Source organism: Cebus imitator, unplaced genomic scaffold, assembly GCF_001604975.1.
Source record: "Cebus imitator isolate Cc_AM_T3 unplaced genomic scaffold, Cebus_imitator-1.0 Scaffold391, whole genome shotgun sequence".
Taxonomy (NCBI): domain Eukaryota; kingdom Metazoa; phylum Chordata; class Mammalia; order Primates; family Cebidae; genus Cebus; species Cebus imitator.
The window spans coordinates 1,689,211-1,713,297 of NW_016107706.1; the positions used below are offsets into that span (position 1 = coordinate 1,689,211).

The 24,087-nt window shown below is 47.6% G+C and overlaps 2 protein-coding genes across 2 annotated transcripts in view; both read right to left on the minus strand.

Annotated features, from left to right (window-relative positions):
• The window catches only part of EXOG (exo/endonuclease G), a 29,786-nt gene extending 26,961 nt beyond the window's left edge, over positions 1–2,825 (minus strand). The window contains exons 1-2 of the mRNA XM_017508387.2: positions 2,600–2,825; positions 1,368–1,517 (exon numbers count right to left, since the gene is read on the minus strand). Coding sequence (XP_017363876.1) covers positions 1,368–1,517; positions 2,600–2,762 — 313 coding nt within the window. The 5' untranslated portion in view covers positions 2,763–2,825. The remainder of the gene's footprint in view (positions 1–1,367; positions 1,518–2,599) is intronic.
• A 3,097-nt stretch (positions 2,826–5,922) lies between these two features.
• Positions 5,923–24,087, minus strand: part of ACVR2B (activin A receptor type 2B) — a 38,850-nt gene continuing 20,685 nt past the window's right edge. The window contains exons 2-11 of the mRNA XM_017508386.2: positions 21,454–21,661; positions 20,974–21,083; positions 20,653–20,804; positions 20,427–20,570; positions 19,731–19,874; positions 19,192–19,340; positions 17,545–17,659; positions 16,673–16,811; positions 16,451–16,581; positions 5,923–15,871 (exon numbers count right to left, since the gene is read on the minus strand). Coding sequence (XP_017363875.1) covers positions 15,734–15,871; positions 16,451–16,581; positions 16,673–16,811; positions 17,545–17,659; positions 19,192–19,340; positions 19,731–19,874; positions 20,427–20,570; positions 20,653–20,804; positions 20,974–21,083; positions 21,454–21,661 — 1,430 coding nt within the window. The 3' untranslated portion in view covers positions 5,923–15,733. The remainder of the gene's footprint in view (positions 15,872–16,450; positions 16,582–16,672; positions 16,812–17,544; positions 17,660–19,191; positions 19,341–19,730; positions 19,875–20,426; positions 20,571–20,652; positions 20,805–20,973; positions 21,084–21,453; positions 21,662–24,087) is intronic.

Sequence of the window (24,087 nt, forward strand, 5' to 3'; positions counted from 1 at the left end):
ATACTTTTTATATACTAACATTTTCAGTTTTCAGCAGGAAGAGTCTGTCTGAATAACTCAGTCCATCATTACTGAAAATAGGCCTTTTACATTAAAATCAAGTAAAACACAGGTATATTGCTTCCTATTTTCAAATTATATTAACTGGCTCTATTTTATCGCCTCAAAGGTATACAGCTCACAAGATTTATTATACAATATAAAATGCACAGCTTTTTTTATACACTTGATAGTTTTCACTTGCATCAGTTTCTCCGTAGCAGCAAGCACATTCCAAGCCTCCTGTTATTCTGCTGGTTGCTGTGCACTCTAGGACGGCACACACTCACTTTAACATCAGCATTTTAAGATGCATAGCCATAGCACACATTTTAAAGCAAAGGAGAGTATGTGCAACACACAGCAAATTAAAAAGCAAGTAATGAAAGGGAACAAAACAACTATGACAAAAGGTAATATCCTTAACCTAAGAGCTTCTACAAATAAATTCAACCCCCTGCCTAAGTAATTTCCATTCACTCTTCAGTCCACTTCTTCAGAGAAGCCTTACTAATCAAAAGCAGGTTCTCCTGTTATAATGTCTCATCACACTTTTTTTTTGAGACACGGTCTCCCTCTGTTGCCTAGGCTGGAGTGTGATGCTATGATCTTGGCTCATTGCAACCCCCATCTCCTGGGCTCAAGAGATCCTCCCATCTCAGTCCCCCAGGTAGCTGGGACTACAGGAGTACACCACCATGGCCAGCTAATTTTTGTATTTTTTGTAGAAACAGGGTTTCGCCATGTTGGCCAGGCTGGTCTCAAACTCCAGAGCTGAAACGCCTCAGCCTCCCAAAGTACTGGGATTACAGGTGTGAACCACTGCTCCCAGCCACTTATCCAACTTTTTACTGTTCCTTAATTATACTATACTAACTTGCAATCACTTCCTTTGAAAAAATTATTATAATTATACATCCATAATTATCTGTTTCATAGGTCAACCCACTCTCCCACCTCAAAGTGTCATGGGAGTAGAGATCCTCTGGTCACACATATGTCCCCAAGGGTTGTCACAGTGACAGACACATAGCAGGCACATAAATATTTGTTAAGGTAAAACTGAATGGTGCTCATTGCTACAATATTTATGACCTCCCAACTAGTGTGTCAAGATAATGGATATTTTCATCCTTGAGACAGCTGGAAAGGGTCTGGCTTTCTGGCTGCCAGGCAGAGTTGATTTAACCAGTAAGCCATTTAAATACAATTTTCTACACGTGCTATGATATGAAAAAGGTTGTGAATATTAATAATCACCACTGTTTCAAATTTGGAGACATCTTTTGTAAATACTGTTACTTCAATTTTTTTATATAGCCACCTACCCATTATCTTGCTTTTGGAAATATGTTCAAGAACCCATCGAGGCACCCGCTTTGCCTGGTCATAAGACAGAGCGTGATTAGTGTAACACCTTGTCTCTGTTCCAGTTAAAGGGAACCCAAATTGTTCCAAGACAGCCTTTTCCGCAGATCCTAAGAACGGGGAAAAAAAAAAAAAAAAAGGGCAGAGACAAAGAAAAAAACAGCAACAATTAATGGCTCTTAAGAATGAAAAATTCCAAGGAAAAGGAGAACGGTGTGATTTACAAAGGACCGGCTCAGGAGTCTAACCAACCAGAACACCTCATTTTGCAATGACATGAGACAAAGAAAACAGACAGTCCGGCAAAGTACTGATTTGCCTATAATCAGTGGATAAACTGCAGCCACTGCATTAGCTTCTGAATAAAAACTTGATTTTACTGGGCTTTCACATCAAATTTCCAAATCATCTCTAAAGCACTGACATGCGTCCCGTTGCAAGATAACAGTAAAACTGGTACTGTTTTTCCTAGTGGGAGACACCAAGCACACACTCAATAGTGAGTCAGTTTTGAGACAATCCTCCTCTGATGCCTCCTCAAATCCTCAACCTACCAGAGTAGTTCTCTTGCTAGATGCCAAGTATCCAAAGGAGCAAGTTAAATGAGCACGTCGTCAAAGTGCAAGAAATCAGCGCGTGTTAATTTTTTTTGGTCAAATATAAGGTACCCATTGCAACATGAGGATTTATACACTTTGAAGGGGTAACAGGTATGCTTCAACTGAACAACACGAAAGAAAGGCAGTTAATTAATCTGCTAAAACGATGTGTTAATTCATTCCTTCATCCACACTTACTGAACGCCCATTATGTACCAGGAACTGTGCCGGTTAGATGATGGTGGCCAAAACAGACACAGCCTCCAGCCTTCCGGAGCTAGCAATCTTAGTGGAGGCCACAGACATTAAAACATAGATACCGCGATGAATAATTTAGGGGAAGAAGGTGGGGGAGGAGGGTCCTGTGCAGAAAACGAAGATGCCCGGGGGAAGGAAAGACGTGAGGGAGGCAGGCGTGACGCGAGGTGGGGAGGGGAGGCCGAGCCGGGAGAATAAAAAGGTCGAAACCAAGCGCCGGTCTCGGGGCCCAGACAACCGGGAAGGCTGCGCGTTAAGGTCGCCATTCATACCCCAGGTAAGAGTCGGAGCCCGAAACCTCGGCCAGGGCAGGGAGGGCGGGCCCACAGACTTACCATCCGGCTCCTTCCCTGCCAACGCTGCCTCAGCGCCCTGACTCCGGAAGAACTGCAGGGCCGCGAGCCCAGCTCCCGCAACGCCCACTACAGCCCCGGCCACGAAGCCGCTCAGAAAACGTCTGGAGCCCCGGAGGCGGGAAGCGATACTCTTAGCAGCCATCTTGCTCGAGGTGGCGGCCTTTCACCACGGCGCATGCGCGCGCAGACACGCCCCCCCCAGCCCCTGCCAAGCTGAGGGCCTCGCGCGCCCCCTGGTGACACACCGGGGCGCCCTTGGCGCACCTGCGCTTCATTCCCGGTCCACCGGACGATGGATGGGAGTGTGATGTTTTGAGGGCTTAGTGGTGTGCTGTATATAGTCTTGATTAGAAAATGCCTTTAGTCCCATTTAATAGGTGAGTAAACACTTGCACATGGTTGCACTGAGGTCTCCAGAGCCTATATTCCCACTCAGCTCTATTTATTTATTATTTATTTAGAGACAGGGTCTCTGTTACCCAGGCTGCAGAACAGTGGGATGATCATAGCTCACTGCGATCTCGAAATCCTGGGCTTAAGCCAGCCCCTCAGCCTCCTGAGTAGCTGGGACTACAGGCTTGTGCCACATTGCATGGCTAATTTTTTTTGGTGGGGGTCAGCAAGCAGTAGAGAAGGGGGTCTCCTTATGTTGCCCAGGCTGGTATCCAACTTCTGGCCTCAAGCAATCCTCCTGCCTCAGCCTCCCAAAGTGCTGTAATTTCAGGTGTGAGCCACTACGCCCAGCCTTCTCTTTTAAGTGAGAATAATAATACTTAGACCATAGCGTTCTTGTGTGGATTAAAGGAGATGACACATGCAAAATGTTTAGGGCAATACCGGGGCATGTCATTAAGTGCTCTATAAATGTTACAAATTTTTAAGTCATCTTTACTGTTTGTCGTGGTAGAATATAAAATCCAGATTGCTGAATGCCTCATGGCAAAGAAAGGATAGATGCATTTCATGGACTACCACTCACAAATGAGTGAGTCTTCATTTTGCAGCACCATCTCCAGCATTCTGTGTGGATGTACTTCTTAGCAGAACCTTCAAGTTTCCTATTTCTCAGGTCACTGGTAGGAGTATGTTTCATCTGATCCCACTGATGATTCACTGAGCAGGAGGCCTCTTCTAACAACCTACTCACATGCACACATTATTTTGACAGCCTCAAATGGGAGGCTACCCCCTGCCAGGAATACCTCTTGTGAGGGACTCTGACTGTTACATCAACCAGAGCCCTTCCTAGGGAATTTGGATCTGGTACTCTCTCCGGGGAGCAAAGCTGTGACATGAAACCCTGGGACTGGGCCAGGCGCAGTGGCTCACGCCTATAATCAATTCCACCACTTTGGGAGGCTGAGACTGGCAGATCACTTGAGGTCAGGAGTTTGAGACCAGCCTGGCCAACATGGTGAAACCCCGTCTTTACTAAAAATACAAAAATTAGCCGGTGTGGTGGCGGGCGCCTGTAATCCCAGCTACTTGGGAGGCTGAGGCAGAATTGCTTGAACCCAGGAGGCGGAGGTTGCAGTGAGCTGAGATCACACCACTGCACTCCAGTCTGGGCGATAGAGTGAGACACTGTGTCAAAAGAAAGAAAAAGAGAAAGGGAGGGAGGGAGGAGAAAAAGCAAGCAGCTCTGGCACTGTCTACAGCCTTGTTTCCTGCTAAGTAGTCAAAGGAGCAGGTACATCTGGCCTTGCGCTGAGCAACAATGGAAGCAATACTGGACGCAGGTGAAGGCCTGTAATGCTGTGACCCCAGCTCCCAAGGCTCCCGAAGACCACATGTATCCTGCCTTTTGAAGGCTTAGCTAGCCATTTCCCCCAAGATCCTTTCAGTGAAACCCCCTTATCTGTCACCTGCAACCGAGTCCTGACAAATACAACGAGACAACACTGGTATCTGTAGGCTTCAAGGCTGCTTCAGCAGCTTTTCCCCGAATTTACTAAATACACAATCACTGAAGTACCGTATTTCTCAAAGCCCTTGTCAGTGCCAGACAGTGTTAAATACTAGAGAGATAAACGGTAGATGGCTTTTCCTAATCTAGATCCACTACTTCCAAACAGTGTAACCCCACATTTGGTCCCACTGGAAGGGCTGCCTGTCTCTAGGGAGGAAAACTCCCTCTGGGCCTGTTTGCCCACCTGTAAAATTGAAATTGGGCCAGTGATTTGTAAACTTTAATTAGGGTTCCCGGGTGTTCCTTAGGAAGGGCAAGTGAAATGGCCCTTTAGCTGTCTTCTACTTGCTCATTCAGACAAGCCTGGTTTTATAAACCAACACCTGTGCCAAATTTCTCTTGGTGAAAAAATTCCTTTGCTAAAGGCAAAGTTTGACCAGATGACTCCTAAGGTCCAACCTTTCCGCTTTTCCAGCTCCAAGATCCTGTGTCAAAAATGTCGGCCCTTTGCCCTCCTTCCTTGGGGACACTCACTAATAAAAGGTGAACTTACTAAATGTGAAAGAGCAAAAACAACCAAATGTTGGGCAACTGGTCCCTGAATAAACCTTTCTTCAAAAGCTTCAAGCAGTTGCTTAATTCTCATAATAAAGGGTGAATTAAAAGGGTGTTTCGCCACTTAGGCGAATACAAGTTATGGACCAAAACAACTTGTTAAGCACAGAAAGCAGTGAGGTGATTTCTGGAGCCTTCCCGTTTTGTTAGTTAGGTATTAAAGACTCATTATTTTATTATTGGGGAACCATTTCATTCATTCAGTGAGATTAAGTCTGGATCTCTGAAACCTGGGACCTGGTTTGCTGATTCCAGGTTGGGGATAAGGACCCATATTTGATAGCTTAGCAAATGACTCCAGTACTCAGCAACATTTGGGAATGGCAGAGCTTGTCATCTGCAATAGTCCTGAATAAAACTTATTTTCAAGGTTTCTCTGCTCCACTTAAAACAATATTGCTCAGGGTGGTCTGTAAAGTATAGGTCTGGTTGCAAAGGACAGGGGAACAGGGGAGTGTCTTGGACATTTGGAAAATATGCTACCCTGCAGAAACTTACCCAAAATCCTGGAACAGTTCCTACAGGGGAATGGTCCCCATTCATAATAACCCCAACTAGGCCCTGGACTTCTGAATGGCAGAAATGGAGACCCGTGGTGCTTAGCTCCAGCCCCACAGGACCATGGCAGGCTAGGCATTCGGCCATTAGCATCTGTTAATGTTACACACACACCAAACAGGAACTGACTTGAGTCAGCCCTACAAGCAGGGGAACACCATTTTATTTCCGATTCCCATGAAACTCCAGTCCCCTGCCACGTAATTGAGAGAGACAAGGATTGTTTTATTATTTTATTTTCATATACAAAAAGATAAAACTTGAAATAGTTCTAGATTTTTCCTCCTATTGTTGGGGCGTGACTGCTTCTTCACACAGGGGGAAAAAACTACATTCACATCGGTTTATTTGAGGACCCAGTGCAGAGTTTAAGCAGCAAAACCCCAACTTGGCAGATCTAATTTCAAACTTGACACTCATTTCTAAAATTACCACAGTAAAAAGGAACAAAGATCCACTGCAAATGAATGAACTATGATACAATGTTCTTTCCAAAATGTTTTCATTTTGCAACTGTAATTACATGGATGTCTGCTTTAGGCCATTTTAGAGTGTGTGTGTGTGTGTGTGTGTGTGTGTCTGTGTGTGTGTGTGTGTGTGTAATATATATATATATATATATATATAAATCAGCACACTTTTCAAATCCAGACAGGGTAACAGCAACAAGCTTAACTCTGTATATATATATTTTTTAAAACATGAACTTTAGTATAACTTTTGTTAATTCAGTAGTACAAGCTATTTCTGTTCTACAAAATTTTTATTTTATAGCTACAAGGGTGAAAAGTGACCTACTACATTTACATCTCACATATCCTGGTATGCAAACAGTACTTATTGAATTTGAGCCAAAAACTAGAAGTCTTTAGTTTTAGCACTTGAAAGAGCTTCCTTGCTTCTACAGCCTTAAATCATATACTAGTCACATTTCCAGAGTTTGCAATTACTCATCATTTTAAACTGTGAGAAACAGGTGAACCCAAACTTTTAATTACAATTTTTATATACAAGTTAGGTAACACAGCTCAATAAGACTTAGCTATCCATCCTAAGCCCGACACACACATCCTCCACTAGGTTAGACAAGTCTTAGGGTTTTCCTTCTTTCCCTTACAAATAATGTACAAATTTAGAAGTAGCTGGTAAAACTGATATATATATAAGATGGCAAATAAAAGGTGATGTTTTCTGTTGTTCCAAAACTGTTCCTGCAAATTTTGTACTCTGCTGTGTTCTTTAACTGTATGTGTGTTACATGCAGAAAGCTCTTTTCGTAAGAATTGACATCAAACTCGATGTAAGTTAAATTTACAGTACTGTATATTCAGATTCAAGGACAAATGTGGAAAAATATTAACAGGTGAAAAATTTGGCCTTTGACACTACCATTAAGATCATGTCAAGTTCATAAGCAGATTCTTCTGTACAGTTGAAAAATGGCATTGTTGTGGATTTGTGGTGTGGAACTGAAATCTAGAAATATGTTTCTACTCTGCGGTAACCCTCTCCCTCAATTCTGAAGTACCACTCAACTTTCTCTGCATTTTTACAGAATTAGAGAAAAAAAAGGAAAAAAGCCGCTGGCATTTTAAAAATTCCTTCCCTCACTGGCAGTCTTAACATTTTCAGATGAGGTCTCCCAAAGAATCTCTAATAATCACTTGCTTCCAGACGGCCTTTCATGATGACTTGGACACTTTTCAAATTAAAAGATGTTGCCTAATCTTTCCTACTCTCATCTCTGTCATTGTTGGTAAAATTTGGGTGATTGCATTTTTCCCTTATGGAGAAATTATTTGGCTAAACACACATTTAACTTGCAGCAGTGCTCTGAGAAAACCCCACTCGGGCTAAAGCACTTGCAGGGACTGAGGTCAACAGTCCACGGAATGGGGCAGAGACCAAACACTTAAGAGCACTGACTTGGGCCCCTCACTGGGAACACACTGACCCTGTGTCCCGTGGTCTGTGGAACAGCAGGTCTGCAGGACAGCAGGACAGTCCAGGAAGGTACCCCATGCTCGTATGGCTGAGTTACCACTTTTAATCTTGGTCTGCCATCTATGCCCCAGAGACAAAAATTCAGATGTGGTGACTGCTGGTTAATTAAACTTTTTGAACTGGTAAAAAAGGCTCTTTAAAAAATATATATATTTATTTAAAATACATCAAAATGACAAACAGCCATATCCCACAAGGCCTAATTTCACAGCAACATATGCTACAGACATCTTCCCAAAATGCACTATGGTGGATGGTGGGTTTTTTATCCTGCCATTTAAAGGAATGTTCTACATTTGAGCATTAGCGACTGGAAATGTGTTGCAAAGAGCTTATCTTTGGAAGTAATTTGCGTGCAAGCCCAGCCAATTAAATCGCTTTGCCTATTCAGACACATGAGAATACTGAAAATGGCAGAATTCAAAGAGGAACAGAGGAAGCACCATTCAGACGGCACTCTAGACCCATCCCACCACAGTGCCATGACGAGCTTGCCAGAAGCCCTTTTCTCATTCCTTGGGAAGAGTTTTGCTTTAATACAAGTAAGTGCCCACACTCAGCAGGGTTCCTGCATATGTACGTTAAAAGTCTGCAGTATCAAGAGGACCCAGATGGCGACACTGTTCAACATGAGGTCTGAGGTAACTGGTTCTTAAAATACCTGGATCACAGAAGCGCATCCAGAAATTAGAGCTGGGAAAAAGGAAAAAGGTAGAGGCTGGGGACTAGAAAAGACAAGTAGAAAAAAGCTTACAGCAGTTGCTTTTGTGGGAAAGAGTGACAAACACAAAGGCACAGCAGAATTACATCCCAAGACACGTGGCTGGAGAGCAGAGACATGTTCTTTTTATGGGGAACAGATGGGGTTGGTTTCTGGGGTGCTACTAGATCTGCTGGAACTAAATTTATTCCAAGTATAAAAAGGGTAAAGTGTAAACTTATACGCTTAACTAGAATGAATAAAAAACACAGCTGGTTTAAAATGACACATTAGGGATTCTCTTGATAAAACCATCCCTCCCGTCCAGTGCACCTCTGTCTGGAAGCAGCAGCCTGAAGCCAGCAGGCAGGGTCTGGGGGACAGATCTTCAGCTGGGATGGGCCACTATGAATACGAGAAATTAACTTAATTATTCATAATATATCACCACCGAAAGTCCCACACAAATAACCATCCACTCTCTGCCGAACAATAAATAGGCTAAAATGAAGACTGCTTTCCATACTGTGGCAGTGATGCTGGACTTCCTAAGAAAAGCAGGAAAACTCTGGTGCTATTTGAAAGATGTCCTGCTGTTACTGGGGTTCTGAACTTCCTCTCTGGGCTCCTGGCTGATTGCACGGATGGTAGCAGCAAGCCAACCCAACCATTCTTACCTCCAAAAGAGCCCTGACTGGAAAGGACAAAAGGTGCCTGGCAGCTGTCCACTGAATTGGATCACTGCATCCACATACCGCCTCCCCTGGCTTTCTGAACAATTACTCAACTGGATAATTCTGTCCCCCACCCTAGATAATGTGACCTTAGATAATCCAGTTTGGTGGATTACTCAAACCACAGATTCCCATTTCCAAGTTTTTGTAGCTGAATCTTATTCACGTCCCATCCCACCCCAATCTGCACCCCTATGCAATTTCTGTTCCCCCAAACACTCTCACATGACCATGTCCTACGGCAGGAGCTTAAAAACTAATTTTTGACCTCGGAACCCTTTGTTCAACAGAAATCTCAGGAGGAAGCACCAATGTAAAACACTGCTGGCCCTCTCTCCTTCCAATCCACAAGCTGAGCTGAAGTATCACTGTCCTATACAACCACAAGTGGAGTTTCAGCCAAAAAAGACCTGCAAATTGACTCCGGTCTGCCAGTGTATCACAGGAATCCGTATGAGCGCTGAGTGAAAGTTCCGCACCACTCATGCTCCAGTGTACGTTTCTCTTGAAAGGTAAAGCTCATCAGCTCCGATTACAAAATCATTCAAATTCACTAACTTTATAAAAATAATCTGTGGTATAAAACAATCTCCACATTGTGTAGAAGAAATCTGTCAGGTGATATAACTAAATATATATGTAGAACTATCGATTTTTTTAAAGTAAAGTTCAAGTGTTGTGTATCTATTATACAACCTATTCTTTTATTTACAATGCTAACATTCCGATGCGAACGTGACTAGCAGTCAGGGAATGAGCCCACACCCAACCAACAGAGAAGTTCCCAGGACTCAAGACAGAACTCATGCATCTGCAAGAAGACCCAACCTCACCTGCCTGAAAAACTAACTCGTGGGTCGTATTTTTCATAACTGTGAGCTCAAAAATGTAAACTTTGCAAGCGAATGTAATACTTTTCTATAGACGTCCAGCATAGCCCAGGTTTATGTAACAGCCCACTGCATACACACGAAGAGCTGTGTGTACACTGCCTTAGTGTCCTGTGGTTGGTTTACAGTAGTTAATCAGAATTGCCTAGGCCCTAGACAATCCAGACACTGCCCTGGAGAAATGGAAGGCAGTGCAGGGCCCATCACCACACACTGGCATTTAGAGAATATGTGTTTCAACTGCTGAGGAAAAATCACTTCGGTTATCTCTATGAGCTGCCATAGGAGCAAATAAAGTATCACTGCTTTTGGCACTACAGGGATGGGGGAAGTACCACAATCAAAAAGTCTTGCTTCATTCATACCTGGAAGATACCATCATAAAAATGTAAAAACTTGGTAAAGATTTAAATCATGGTAAATTCTTTAAATTCAAATTCTCGTTCAAAGCAAAGTTTACAGTGGACCCAAAATAAACATAAAACATTCAAAGTGTCCCACTAGATAATTTGGACTTTTATTTGCTGACAGGCCTTTTGGACCCACCAATCGTTTAAAAAAATGTTATTGGGTCAACTGAATTAATTTCCAAGGGGGTGTTTTTCCTACAAAACTAAATCCTTATTTCAAAAAACCTTTCCAACCTTCTAAAGGTTTGGAATACATTCATAGGTAAGACTGCTGGTTACAAATCAACTACCCGGAATCTTACTTAAGGAACTATGCATATAACCCTGAATTCACTCAACATTTACAAATCTAACTAAGAAGATATACAGTTCACCAGCTGAATCACTGGGCCTGTTTATCTAAAATACTACTGTCAAGTGAGATTTAAACACATCACCACTAGGTTGAACATGTTAGCTGTTGAATATTTCATTAGTTTAGAATTTGCAAACAGCCACTAACTAAAAAGAATTCATGTCACCCCAGTGAGAAGTAGAAAGACACCCTGTCCCCTTCTCTTTCTGATTCTTCACCCAGGATGGAGGGTAGACGAACAGATCTACGGAGCTTCTTACAAAGGTACAGTCTGATGCCCCTGAAATGGGAATCAGGTCTGGCCATCTCTCCAAAGGTGTGCCATCAAAAACTCAACAGGCTGAAATAACTGAGACTGAAAATCAAACTCCTGGAAACTGCTTTCCAATTAGTGTATTTTTCTAGTGAAATCAAGTTCTCGAGAATAATAACTAGCCATCCAACTTCCAGTACCAATTCTAAAACCTTACGTATTTCTGCTTACTATATTATTTTAAAAACCAGCAAACCCTTGTGTTACCAATAGGTGCTGGGAACTTTACACTGCATACTAAAAAAGGCAAAATTCTATTTTCAAGAGGGCCATCCAATACTCGCACTTCAATGCAACAGCCACCTCCCCGCCCTCAAGGCTCAGAGCACAGGAGGCATGTGAGAGGCCTTCTGAGCCACACACAGCACATGCAGAACATTCGATACACAGCTGAGCTTCCTTCCACCAGGGAAAGACCCACACTCACACAGCCTGAGCACACAGGGCATAGTAGCAGGACAGAGGAAACAAGAATGTGGCCAACTGAAGAGAAAAGTGACAGAGCCCAGCTGCAGGAAGAAGTGCTGTGCTGTGCTAAGTTCTTTCGAGAGGGTCGGCCTAGCCTCTGAGGGTAATGGAAGAACTATCAGTGTGGCCTGGAGATGAGAGACCCTTCCTTTTGCTAAGAATACGTGAGCAGAAGTCTCTATCCTCCTGAAGATGTTCAAGGCTGGAAGACGAACTCCTTGTTATGCAGAAACCCCCTCAAGTCCAGACAGGATGAATTCAGAGTCAGAATCAGCTGGCACATGTGGGTATGCCCTCCCCAGGCAGGCCTAGTCCCACAGGCTCCTCTCCAGAGCAGACACGACCAGAGGGCCATGCTGGACAGGGCTAATGATGCTCAGCATCTTCCTTCACAGCCAGGTGTGACTTTCTCCCCAGGACAGCCCATTTGCAGCCCTTGTCCCCCGGGCAACTCATGCAAAGAGCTCCTGCTGAGGACCAACGGTCCCAGGAGAAAACCCAGCGTTGCCAGGCAGGATGCTGTGATGACTATGTCTGTGGCCTTCCCCAACGCCCCGTCGCTAAGAGTCCTCTGCAGGACACTGTAACACAACCGCCTCTGTCCTCACTTTCTTCCTCCTCCTGCTCATTGCTGGATTTTTCTAGCTAGGGATGACTTCTCAGTTATCATAGACACTTTCTTCCCCAAGGCCCATCCCTACAGCCAGGAGACTGCCTGGATGACAGCACACTAGAAAGGAAGCAGCAAGGATCCTTGGCTACTCTCTGCTAACTTGGTCCCCTCCCACCCTGCATGGAACAGCCCCTTCCACTGACAGGGAACATGATACCAGGCCCCATTTCCCCAGTCTTTCAGAGACTGAGGTCAAAAACAAAAAGAAAGCAATGATCTGAGCTCCCCAAAAGTGCATGTCACATGAAGTCTTTATGGAAAAGAGCACAGGCAGAGGCTCTATGACCCAGTAAACTCAAAAGTAGAGCTCCAGATGGCTCACTCCTCAAAGAACACACGACAGCGAACAAACACTTTACCTGGGGCAAAAGGCCCACCTGTGCTCCAAGAGCCATGCCCTGTAAGGAGATTCCCCACCTTCTTCTTGCCATCGGCAGTCAGATACACCACCTGATGGGTGCACCCTACACCACGCATGAGGGCAAGAGCAGCCTGAAGCCCAAAGAACTGGCGTGGACCGCCCCTCCCCAGTCACACCAAACAGGGACCATCTCCTGACACACCATCTGATGGCAAGGCCCCATAGGGACACCACAGTGGCCGAGTGTAGGGTGGGCCTAGAGGGAGGCCACCCAGGGAAAAGGCATGCAGGCCTGACCTGTCTGTACCATGTCCTGACCACAAAGTCCCACACCAGAGCCATGGCTCAACCCCCGCTTGGCCAGGTCAAAACTTCTCACAAGAATCAAGCCGGCACACACAAGAAAAAACCCCCAGAGGAACCAAAACCAAACCGAGAGGCTGGGGTTTAGTGTTCAGGTAGTATCATGATCTGACTATTCCTGCAGTAGATTTGCTACATTTGTTAGTGGTTTGTTTCTTCTGAGGATGAAAAGTAAAGATGCCCGCAGTGCCTGAGGAGAAAGCTAAAGAAATTAGATATGGCACTTTTCAATCCATATTTAAAGCTTCTTAATGAAATAAATGGAAAAGAAAAGCAACTGCTGTAAGGCCTGTTTTGCCATTAAAAATTATTCCAAGGGAAGAAAAATACCACAGCACAAAATCAAACCATTAAAAAAAAAAAAAAAGACAACATAGCTTACCAAAACGCTGTTCCTATAACTACCTGGCCAGCCCACATTTTGACCCATGAAGCAAAAACTGAGCTCTGAGAGGGAAGCAAACGGGCCTCACACAGCCCCCTGTGCCCCAACACCCAGAGGAAAGGACCCGGGGCAGCAAGCCCCAGACACTGCACGGAGCACGGCAGGCAGATGACCGGGCATGTGCAGTGCCCCCAACACCATGGACTCCAAGACTGGCCAGGGCGAAGCCCTTCACTCCCAGACACGCTGCACTAGATGACTGACCCGAGTCACGGTGTGCTTCACAGAGGTGCCACACATCTCTTCCAACGTTGCTGCTAATTTGCCGAAGAAGTCAAATCTCAAGTAAAATCACCCCATGCAGGTCTACGGGCCATCCTTCTTCCAAGTTTAAGTGGAGTTACCTGTCATTCTGAACGCTAACCGATCACATATATTACATGTGAGTTACATGTGAAGCTCCCAACAACCCAAGGTGGGGGGGCTTTTCAGTTCTCACCAGGTCAACCTCTCCCCATGGCCCCCACCTTGCCTACCCTCATGATGAAGAGATGCACTATTTTTAAATAAAATGATCTAAAGAAACCATTAGGAAAAGCTTTCACAAACAGAACTGATGAATGCCCAGACCTGGCCCAGACAGCCCACCTACAGTTGATGGCAACTATTCACAAGAGGGCGTTATCAAACAAAAATGGTAGCACTTCCTAAAAGATGCAAACTTGTTTCTTTTTCTCTGTTTCTTTTAAACTTCCTTGTCATAAAAGCCAACTTACATTAAAATATACTTACTACAAGACAACACAACTAACAAAATATATAATAAACCTTACACAAGTAGAAAATTCTGAGGTATTTCTGGTTTGAGGTGATCTGTGGTCATGAAGTTTTAATTCTTTTACTTTTCAAAATTTAAACCTTGGAAGCCACATAGCAAAGCATGTGTATACGTGGATGTGTGTTTTGTTTGAAAAAAAAAAAAAAAAAAAAAAAAAAAAGCGTGTTTCATAAATTTAAAAAAAAAAAATCAAATGTTGAAACAGCAGCATTAGGAACATTCACTGACTAGAGCAAGGTATGGCGTAACAGAAAAATTGTTTTTTAGGATATGTACCACTTTAAAGGGTCTGGAGAAAGTCTTGTCCACAAGCCACAGAAAGGGGACAGTAATGTCACCACCTGGGGTGGAACCAGAGCTGCAGGACTCTGGGGTCCCCAGAGAGACAGGCCTTGGCAGATTCCACCCAGGAATCCTCTTGCCCTGTCTGTGCAGGATGACCCCCTGTGGGCATTTCCCTGAACTGCTCCAAGAGGAAACAAAAGTATTTCAACTTTTCCTTCATCAAGGGTATTTACAGCATCGTGTCTCATGAAGAATGTATTCACTAAATTGCGATGATTCTACCCTCACCTAACTTTAAAATTAGGGCAGAAAAAACAATGTTTCATCCTATGCCCAAGGCCAAGTTAGTGAAAAGAAAGTGGTCAGGGCCAGCAGGTAGGTCAGGGCTGCCCCAAGTCTCAGGCTTTTTCCAAACCCCGCTCTGACTGCTAACGCTCAGCCTCCACAAGGCCCTTCCCCTCGATTCCTGGTTACCTGAGAAGTAGCCTCCATAGCAAAGGATGCTGCTCCGAATGTGCCCGAGTCCAGTGTAGCTCTGTCCCAAACCCTACCCCAGCACCGTCCTCCCCTTCCAACTCCAGTCCAAACCATTCTCATCCCAGTTTTTTTCTCGGTCAGGACAACACCCGTTAGATCCGTGAAAGACGCATCTGCTGTTTCTTAAGCTCACTAAAACAAAATAAAAGGAGGGTAGGGAAGAGGGAGGGGAGGAGGGCAGAGGGCAGAGGAAACTCCTCTTCTGAGGAAGGTTATGTTCTTATGTAACAGTCTTCAAAGGTTCCTCTAGGTAGAGTTTGCAGCATTAGGTTTCCTAAGACAGGAGATGGGTTTCTTTGTGTCACAGATTCTGAGACGACGAACAAAGAGAAAGCGGGAAAAATGAATCCCAAAGGACACGAGGTGGCTGAGGCTCTTCAGCAAGGCGCTGGTTCTGCATTCACAGCTCAGCACCTCAACGCCTGCTGACGTGTCCGCTGTTTGTGATACAGTAGAGCAATATGCTGGTAAAAACTGATCCAATCCAAAAAATAATATTAATAATAATAATTATAATAATTATAATAATAATAATAAAAAGTCAAGGTAAAATAGCAGCTGCATTTTATGTGTTTGTTGGTTTTATGAGATTTCCAAAACAAAACACAACTTTTTTTTCCTTTTTTCTTCAGATCCACTGAGTCTGGACAGACACTCACGTCCTGGGCTTAGATGCTTGATTCTTTAGGGGGCAGGTCCACCTTGGTGACAGAGGTCACCAGGGAAACGAGCTAGTGCCGTTGACCGACCTCCGAATCAGGGACACCCGCTCCTCCACGCAGCCCGCGGACAAGCGAGCCTCTGCATCATGGTCCCAGCACTCCTCGATGGTCACACAGAGCTGGGCCAGGCCCTGAGCAGCAGAGGGGAGACAGGAAAGACACCTTTGTTAGGCCCCTTCAATGAGGAAATGCTTGGGGGACAGTAAACATGACGCTCCCAAGGATCAGGCAGAGCCCACCAGCCCCAACCACAGCAGCAGGTCCACCAGCAGAGGCCTGGGGAAAACTTCAGGAATCAGCATGCCTGCCTTCATGGCAGTCATCTTCCTGGCCTACTGGCCACCCTCCATAGCCCTAGGAAAGGTTCATTGAACCTCAACATACATAGGAAGGAGAAGGAGACATCCAGGCCCCTACTGGGGCAGACATGGCTACTTGCCTGGAAGCAATGATATTCAAACAAAATCTTATTCAAAGCCCAAATCATACAAGGACCCAAAAGGTAGCAGTTCAGTCAAAGTAGGGATCTGGAGAAGGAGATCATCCCCCCCTACCTTACTCCCCACAGCCCCTGGAACACATCCTTAGAGTCCAGGGAATGTAGCAGACTTTCTCTTTGCCCATTCCCACTCGATTTCAGCTTCCTGTATCATGTGAAGGGTTCTCCCTTCTCCACCCCGCTGCAGAGTTGCCTGCACTGGGCCCCTTACCGGATGTTTCAGCCAGTGATCCTTAATGGTGGGCCTCATCTTCTTGTGCACCACCACCTCCTGCAGCTCCTCCAATGAAGGGTGCTGGCCAATCTCTTCCTCAAAGGGCAGCATGTACTCATCCACAGGTCCTAGGAGTCAGAGAGCCTGGCAGGGTCACTCCAAGGTCCCACTGCTCTCCATCCCCCAACCTAGGATGCCCAGGGCTGCCATCCTACTTACCATCTGCAGCCTTGCAGCGAGACACAAGCTCCCACAGCACCAGCCCCATGGCATACATGTCAATGCGCAGGAAGGCATCTCTCTGGAAGTTGATGGCTCCCTCAAGTACCTCAGGAGCCATGTACCGTCTTGTACCTACCTATGTGGGGACAGAGGAGGGCAGGGTTTACAGTGACTGGCCATACACACACAGCTGGGATATGGGGAGTTACACCCTCTGTGCACCAGATGGAAGCAAAACAGAGCAATTTGGACAGGTTATCAATGATGGCAAACCTCGATTCGCCACATTCACAGCAGTTACAAGAGATCACAGGATCATTTACACTTGGGTGATGATAATTTTTAAATACCATATCCTGGAGATAATAGTAATCTAAAATGGAATTGTTACCAAATTAATACAAGGAACTACAGACGATGTGTATTTTGTTGAGGTTAAGACAAAAAAAAAGCAGGGAAGGAGAATACTTAAAAATAAATAACAGTGATTGTTTTAGGAATGATTTCCTAAATTGAATTTTTAGTTACTTTTCCCAGGTTCTTTGTTTGGATCCTTAGTACATTCCTTTCTGTTTTATCTCAAGAATTAAAACTAAAAAAGTGAGAGAAACATTAAGACTATGAGGACTAGTGGTCAAAACCCCAAGGGGAAATCTCTACGTTTCCCAGCTGACTGTTCTGGAGAAGCTACGCTACACCGCCCTCCTGGTCTTGGTTTCTCCACTGGTCAAACAAGAGCATTGTTCTGAGCTCAGACAGCCCTGAACACATGTAGTGACCCTCCTCCCTGCACCTCACCAGCTGAGCACAGAGGGCAAAGTGTCTTCCCCGGGCCTGCCCCTCTCTTCCTGCCCTGTGAGGCTTGTTACCTGTCCGTGGGTATCCCCTGGAGGTTTCCCTGGCTCAAATCGAACAGCCAGGCCAAAGTCAGCCAGCACGGCTGTGAGGTCACTCTTCAGCAATACATTCTTGCTTTTAAAGTCCCTGTGGAGACAAGAGGGCAGAGATAAAGCTGAACTTCATGATCCAACTCCCTCCTTGGTTCCCAAGATTAGTTAGAGTCTACGCCCTAGAGTCAGCCCCCAGACCATGTCATCCCACCCTACCTGGAGTGCAGAGGTGAAGCAGCACAGGCAGGCCGCTGCAGGAGCCCACATGGGTGTGAGAATCCCTCCGTGCACCTCAGATGGAAGGCTTCCACCAGGGTTGACAAAGCAATATCTACCCTAATGGCCGGGCACACCTTGGCCCAGTCCCCACACTATCAAAGGCCAGCCCATGTATTTATTCTCAGAGCGGTTGTGGACAGGCACACTGGCCTGGAATGCAAGTTTTCTGAGAAGAATTTACAGTGTTTGGCATGTGAATGAGAACAGGAATTTAGTATTAGCTTTCCTAGGATCCTGCAGAGGCCCCTTAGGGCCTTGAGCCCACCACCAAGGTGGGGTGGAACAGGGTGCTGTTGCTTGTACCCAGCTCCACCTCTAATAAGCAAAGCTACTTGTGCTGCTGCTCAATTTCCCCAGTGGCCGCCTCAGCCTTGTGAGGATTCGACTGAGTAGTAAGTGCAAATTCTTAGGGCCACACCTGGCATACTTACTAGGTACTTCTGTTAAGTTGAGCCACACAGTGGAGACAACATCAACCTTCTGGCCTACAAAAACTGCACTTTCATACAGTCAACCTTCTATGTCATTACTGTTATTACCATCAGGGATCCTTCAGCTTGGAATGCTGGAATTTGAGGTTCATTCCCCTCCCTCACAGTCACAGAACCAGACTCAACTAGCTACAGGACCTTGGCTAAGTCATTCAACTTCTCTGTACTACTGTTCCTTCATCTGCAAGTCACAGCTGAGAAATATAGTACCTGTCTCAATGGTTGGTAATGAAGGTTAAATGAATTGATATTTCTCAACTACTTACAGCTCTGCCTGCCACTTAGTAAGCATGGCAGTGATAAGCTCATCCAGAGTTTCTTAAAGTATGGTTGAGGACCCCAGAAGAGCTCTGACATTGTTCCAAAGGAATCTATAAAGTCAAAATTATTTTCATTTATTTGCTTTTTTAAGGCTCATTCTTTTTGGAGTATAAAGAGTTTTCCAGAGGCTACATGAGATGTGATGTCATCACTCTGACAGCTAACAGGATGTGTGGATGTGCTCGAATACAGCAAGTACCAATAGACATAATCCACTTATACAAAAGTCCTTTTAAGAGTATACAGGGGTCCTAAACTAGAAAATTTGAGAACTACTGAGCCAACTCTCCAACCAAAGTAATGGAATCAGCACTTCATGTGGCCATTAGAGGGCACCAAAAACCAGCTTGGGAGGCCATGCCATCCTCAGGACACAGCGGGAAGGCTAGGTTTTTGTCCAGCTGCCTTGGACAGCGGCAAGCAGAATTAAGTAAGTGTAGGAAGTTAAGACATCCCCAGACACTGCTCTCGCTCCCACCAACCCTCCCTACAGCTCTGGGCCAAGTACAGGAAAGGCACCTGCTGACTCAGGTACCTGTGGGCAATAGATGGCTTGTGGCCCTCGCCACGGCACCAGGGCACGTCCTCATGCAGGTATGACAGGCCTCGTGACATCGTCTCTGCTACGTGACACAGTTCATTCCATGTGATGATGTTCCCCTTGAGGTAATCTGTGAGGGAGCCCTGAGAGAAGACAGCACAGGACTTGAGCAAGGACTCTGGGTACAGGACAGGACCCAGACCAGCCCTGACAGAGAAGTCTCAGTGGGCCAATGGCTCGGCTGCCTTCCTGGAAGGCTACTACAATTGACATGGAAGACAGATGAGGCCAGGAGGCGAGGAGGGCTAGGGGCTGGGAATCATGCAGTCACTACTCTTATCAATAAGAACTTATCCCAGGGTGAGAGGTTCCTATCACAGGGACACCTATGTCCACACCTACGGCAGGGGGAACCTCATCACAGACAGTGCTAATGGGGTCATGGACACCACCACAGGGCAGGGGTCTTATGGAGAGCCACCAAGGGGACCTTCCATCTCCTCTCAGAGTCCATTCTGATGCATGTGGCTCACCTTGTCATGGAAGGCCGTGATGAGCCACAGCTCTACTTCAAGGTTGGAGCCTCGCTTCTCGGCAGCAATGAACTGTAGCAGGTTCTCGTGCTTCATGCCAGGTGTGCTGAAGATCTCCCGTTCACTCTGCCACGACTTCTTGTCCTGAGGCCAGGGGTGAGGGGTTGGGGGGACAGATGGCTGACTTAGCCCTGCTATAGCCACACTGCCCTGCAGCAGAAAAGCCACTCCCTATTCCCCAACCCCCAGCCTGACCAGGAGAAGACGGGTATTAAGTTAGGCCCCAGAGCATTAAGCCAACAGCGACCCCAAGATCACTTAAGGTAAGGCTAGCACTTTGATTTACAAATCAAAGGTCCACAGATAAGGAGTGACACAGTATCACCCAACAAATGACAGGCAGAGCCAGACCTGGTGTCCAGGGCCTCTGGAAAGAACTGCTATCAAAAACAAAACCCTAGAAACCGTGGTAAATCATGGTTTTGCAAAGCCCTACCCTGGTCCTATGATAAAATCCCACAGTTGCATGAAACCCACAGACCAGCCAAGTGTAACATGAGTAACTATGCCCAGTAAGGCTCACTTTTCTCTCATACCACAACATATTCGGGGTTTGGATTGCCCCAGGGCAGGAGACGCTCCAGTTCAAGCTACAGTGGAGGTAGAGGACCTGGATGGAGCCCCTCACTCACTCACCTGAAGCGGAAAGATCTTGACAGCCACAAAGTCGTTCATGAGCTGGGCCTTCCAGACACAGCCAAAGCGCCCCCGAGCCTTGATCTCCAGCAGCTGCAGTGGCTTCAGGCCCACCAGAGGGGATGGAGGTGGAGGCCCAGGGTCCTGGGGGAGAGCAAGGCTTAATAAGGTCTGGCCTGTCCTCCCCACCTCTACCCTACCCTGCCCCAAGCCAGCACTGTCTCACCTCATGGATGTCCACATGGCCGTAGGGGGGCTTGCGATGCCGGTACATCCAGAAAGCCAGCAGGACGATGAGGGAAAGGCCCCCGACGGGCAGCAGTGAGTAGGCCAGCACCGTTAGCAAGGTGGGGGCTGTCGAGGGTGGCTCGTAGGTGACTAGGGGACACACGGAGCCCTGTGTCAAACAGCCCGCCCACCCTCACACCTGCAGAGCCAGACTACAGGGCCCTTTAGCAACTCCCCACCCAACTGAGGAGCCAAGAGCTCCAAGCCAGAGAGGCCCAGGTCAGCCGACTCAGGGACCCCCTTCCCACTGCCCCCTCACCTTCCGGGCCCCCAGCCTCTGGCAAATGAGTGAAGCGCTCGTTGCAGAAGTTGCCTTCACAGCAGCAGAAGTACACCTGGGGGTTCTCCTCAGTGGCCACACACTCCTGCCTGGAGGCACAGAATTTTCCATACACCCCTCACCTGGGGGACGCAAGACTCCCCCAGGTCTGCCCACCCCACCCCTCCTCACAGACAGAGCATCTTGTGGGCAACATCAGAGGGGCAGTGTGAACTCACCTCCCCTATGGGAGACCCAAAGCCAAGGAGAACAGCCAGGGGTTGACACTCACTGAGACCTGTCCTCAGGGCTGGGGCAGGACAAACAGGGTATGGAAGGGCGTGGGGCCCTGGCTACCAGCTCAAGAGCCCCTTTCTGGTCCTTCGTCTCCTGCTCAGCACATCCTGAGACCCAAACGGCCCAGCGGGCAGCGTAAGTGCAGGTGGGCCCAAGAGGAAAGGAGGAGGAAGCGCGAGGTACCTATCGTAGCAGTTGAAGTCGTCCAGCCAGCAGCCCTTCTTCACCAGCTCGATGGTGCCGGAGCTGTTGCGCCAAGAGGCGTAGCAGTGCAGCCGCTTGTCCTGCTCGCCCTCGCAGTGCTCCAGGCCACTCTGGTTGGTGCGCTCCAGCTCCCAGTTGGCGTTGTAGTAGATGCACTCCCGTGTCTCAGCCTCCCCACGCCCAGAGCCTGTGCCCCACAGAAAAGAGAACCACTGAGCATGCCCCTGAGACCACCACACAAACCCCCGAGTGCCACGCTACCCTGAGGGAGGGAGACTAGGCGGTGGGTTGGGGTCACCAACACCCCTACACTCACCCCTGGACGTGGACCACCCATCCATCCAACACCTCTTATGTGTGCCAGCCAGCACCAGCCCCCATCTCATTCTGCAGCCCATCACAGCTGCCCCTAGGCCTAAGCAAAAGGGAGGAGGCAGGAAACCAAATGCCACAGAAGGATGGATAACCAGCTGGACAGACAGAGGCCAGATGCACAGAAAGGGCACCAACACCTGAGGCTCCTGGGAGGGGGTGAGCGTTACTTCCCGGCTGCAGCAGAAACTGATGAAGGGGTCTTTAAAACCCCAGTGCATGTCGGAATCACTGTATGTTGGAGGTGTGGGGGAGGGGAGCAGTGTTTATTCAAATACATATTGCCGGGCCCAATCCAGAACCATCTCAAAAGGAATGGGGGCAGAATATGTGCTTTTAACCACCCTGTCTGTCTCAGGAGATTGTGATACAGATCTCAGGGACCACCTGGGAAAATGCAAAGGGGAGCTGCTTCGGCTGCTCCTGTCTCTGTCCCCTTCTCACCACAGTCTTCCAGGGAAACCATGCCAGTGGGTCCTCCACAACTCCCCACCCATACTGAATGGGAAGCAAGGACCCTCTACGCGTCCTTTCCAAACCCAACAACCACACCTGGTACGCGGCAGGCTGGCGAACATAAGGACTGAGGCCTGCATGTGCAGGGTAAGCCTCCCAGAGTCACCAAGTGGAATATGTGCCTCAGGCAGAGAAGGGCTAGCTGGTGGCCTAACCTACAATCACAGATCATTCTTCTGCTGGGCTCCTGGTGACCCCAGGGCACTCCCCATCACTGCTGAACCCCTTCCACCTGCCGCAGGAAGTGCCATCCAGGTGGACAGCCACTTCAACCGCCACCTGCCCATTCAAACACTTTCCTTCAAACTTGGTTTCGAACATTCCCCAAATCCATCTTCCTCACCATCCCCTATGAAACAACCTCCAGTCCCCACCCCAACCTACCCCTACGACCCCCAGGAACCACACAGCCCTGAGATGGGAAAGAGTACGGAGATGCCAAAGGAGGTTCAGTTCTGTCTGAGAGCTCTGCCATCACCCCTTTACAGGCCGCCCACAATAGAGGGAGGTGATGGTGTTTACAACCGCACTGCCAGAACCCCACGCAGACACCCGAGACAGGGAACCAGCACTGAGCATGCAGCCACCCTGTCCACACTTCTTGGGCCCACTGTAAGCCAGTGACCTGGCAACACCCCTGGTTGGTCTTCTCCTACCACTATTTCTGTCCCAAGAAGGACGGAGGGGTCAGGGGTCAATCCCACCAGCCAGCCAGCCCACCGGCAGCCAAGAGCCCTACTTCACCATCAGCCTGAAAGGCCGACTGCGGTGGCAAGAACAGGGATCGTGCCCTGACCCTGGGGGAGGACAAAGTACCTGAACGCTAGCATAGCCCAAGGACATCCTCACTCTCCTCTCTACCCGCACTGGTGGCCTTCATGAGGAAAGAGCATGATTTCCCAGTGTACGCCCCAGGGAGAAGGACACTGACTGGCTGTCAGGTGAAAGCAGCCCCCGCACCGGAACAGCCATTACTCTGTCAAACCCAGCCCATTTTGGCATCTCCCTGCAGTGACAGGATGCTTCTTCCAGCTGCAGGAGCAAGCAACTAATCTCAAGGATCCAGGTAGCACCCAAGGTCCGAAATATCACCCAATCAGAATGGCAGTGCCCGGTCACAGTTCTGGTCATCCTGCACCGCACGGCCTAGGCTCTGACACTTGTGAAAGGAAAACACATGGCCTCCTGACCAGCCAGTCAGTGGGACTCAGCCTCTTCCAAAGAAAGGGCCTCAGGGTCCACAGAGAGGCTTAAAAAGATACACACTGGCTTCCCCAGCCAGGCCCTTCACCAAGCATGTGGCTTTAAGGTTTAGGGGGAGAACCCAAGAGGGTGGGGTGGAGGTAGCAAACCAAAGGCGGAGCGAGCACACCAGGGCCAGGTCTGAGGCTTGCACCTATGATGCCCCTGTCTGCCTGTAGCAGCATCCAATGGCGGGGTTTTTCGAAGCACCCTGTCCAGAGGCCACAGGGCTTCCACTCCCCAGGCTGGGCCTCACTGCATCCTTGGCAGCAGTTCTAGAAGGGTCCGTGGAGGCCTGAGACTTGTGGGGCCAGCCATGATGCTGCACTGCAGACAGGGGAGCTAGGCACTCCCCTACCTTCCCCTCACTGCAGCCACACCTCAATGTCACACCCTCCACGGAGCTGGGAACTCCCCTGCCTTCCCCTCACTGCAGCCACACCACAATGTCACACCCTCCACGGAGCTGGGCACTCCCCTGCC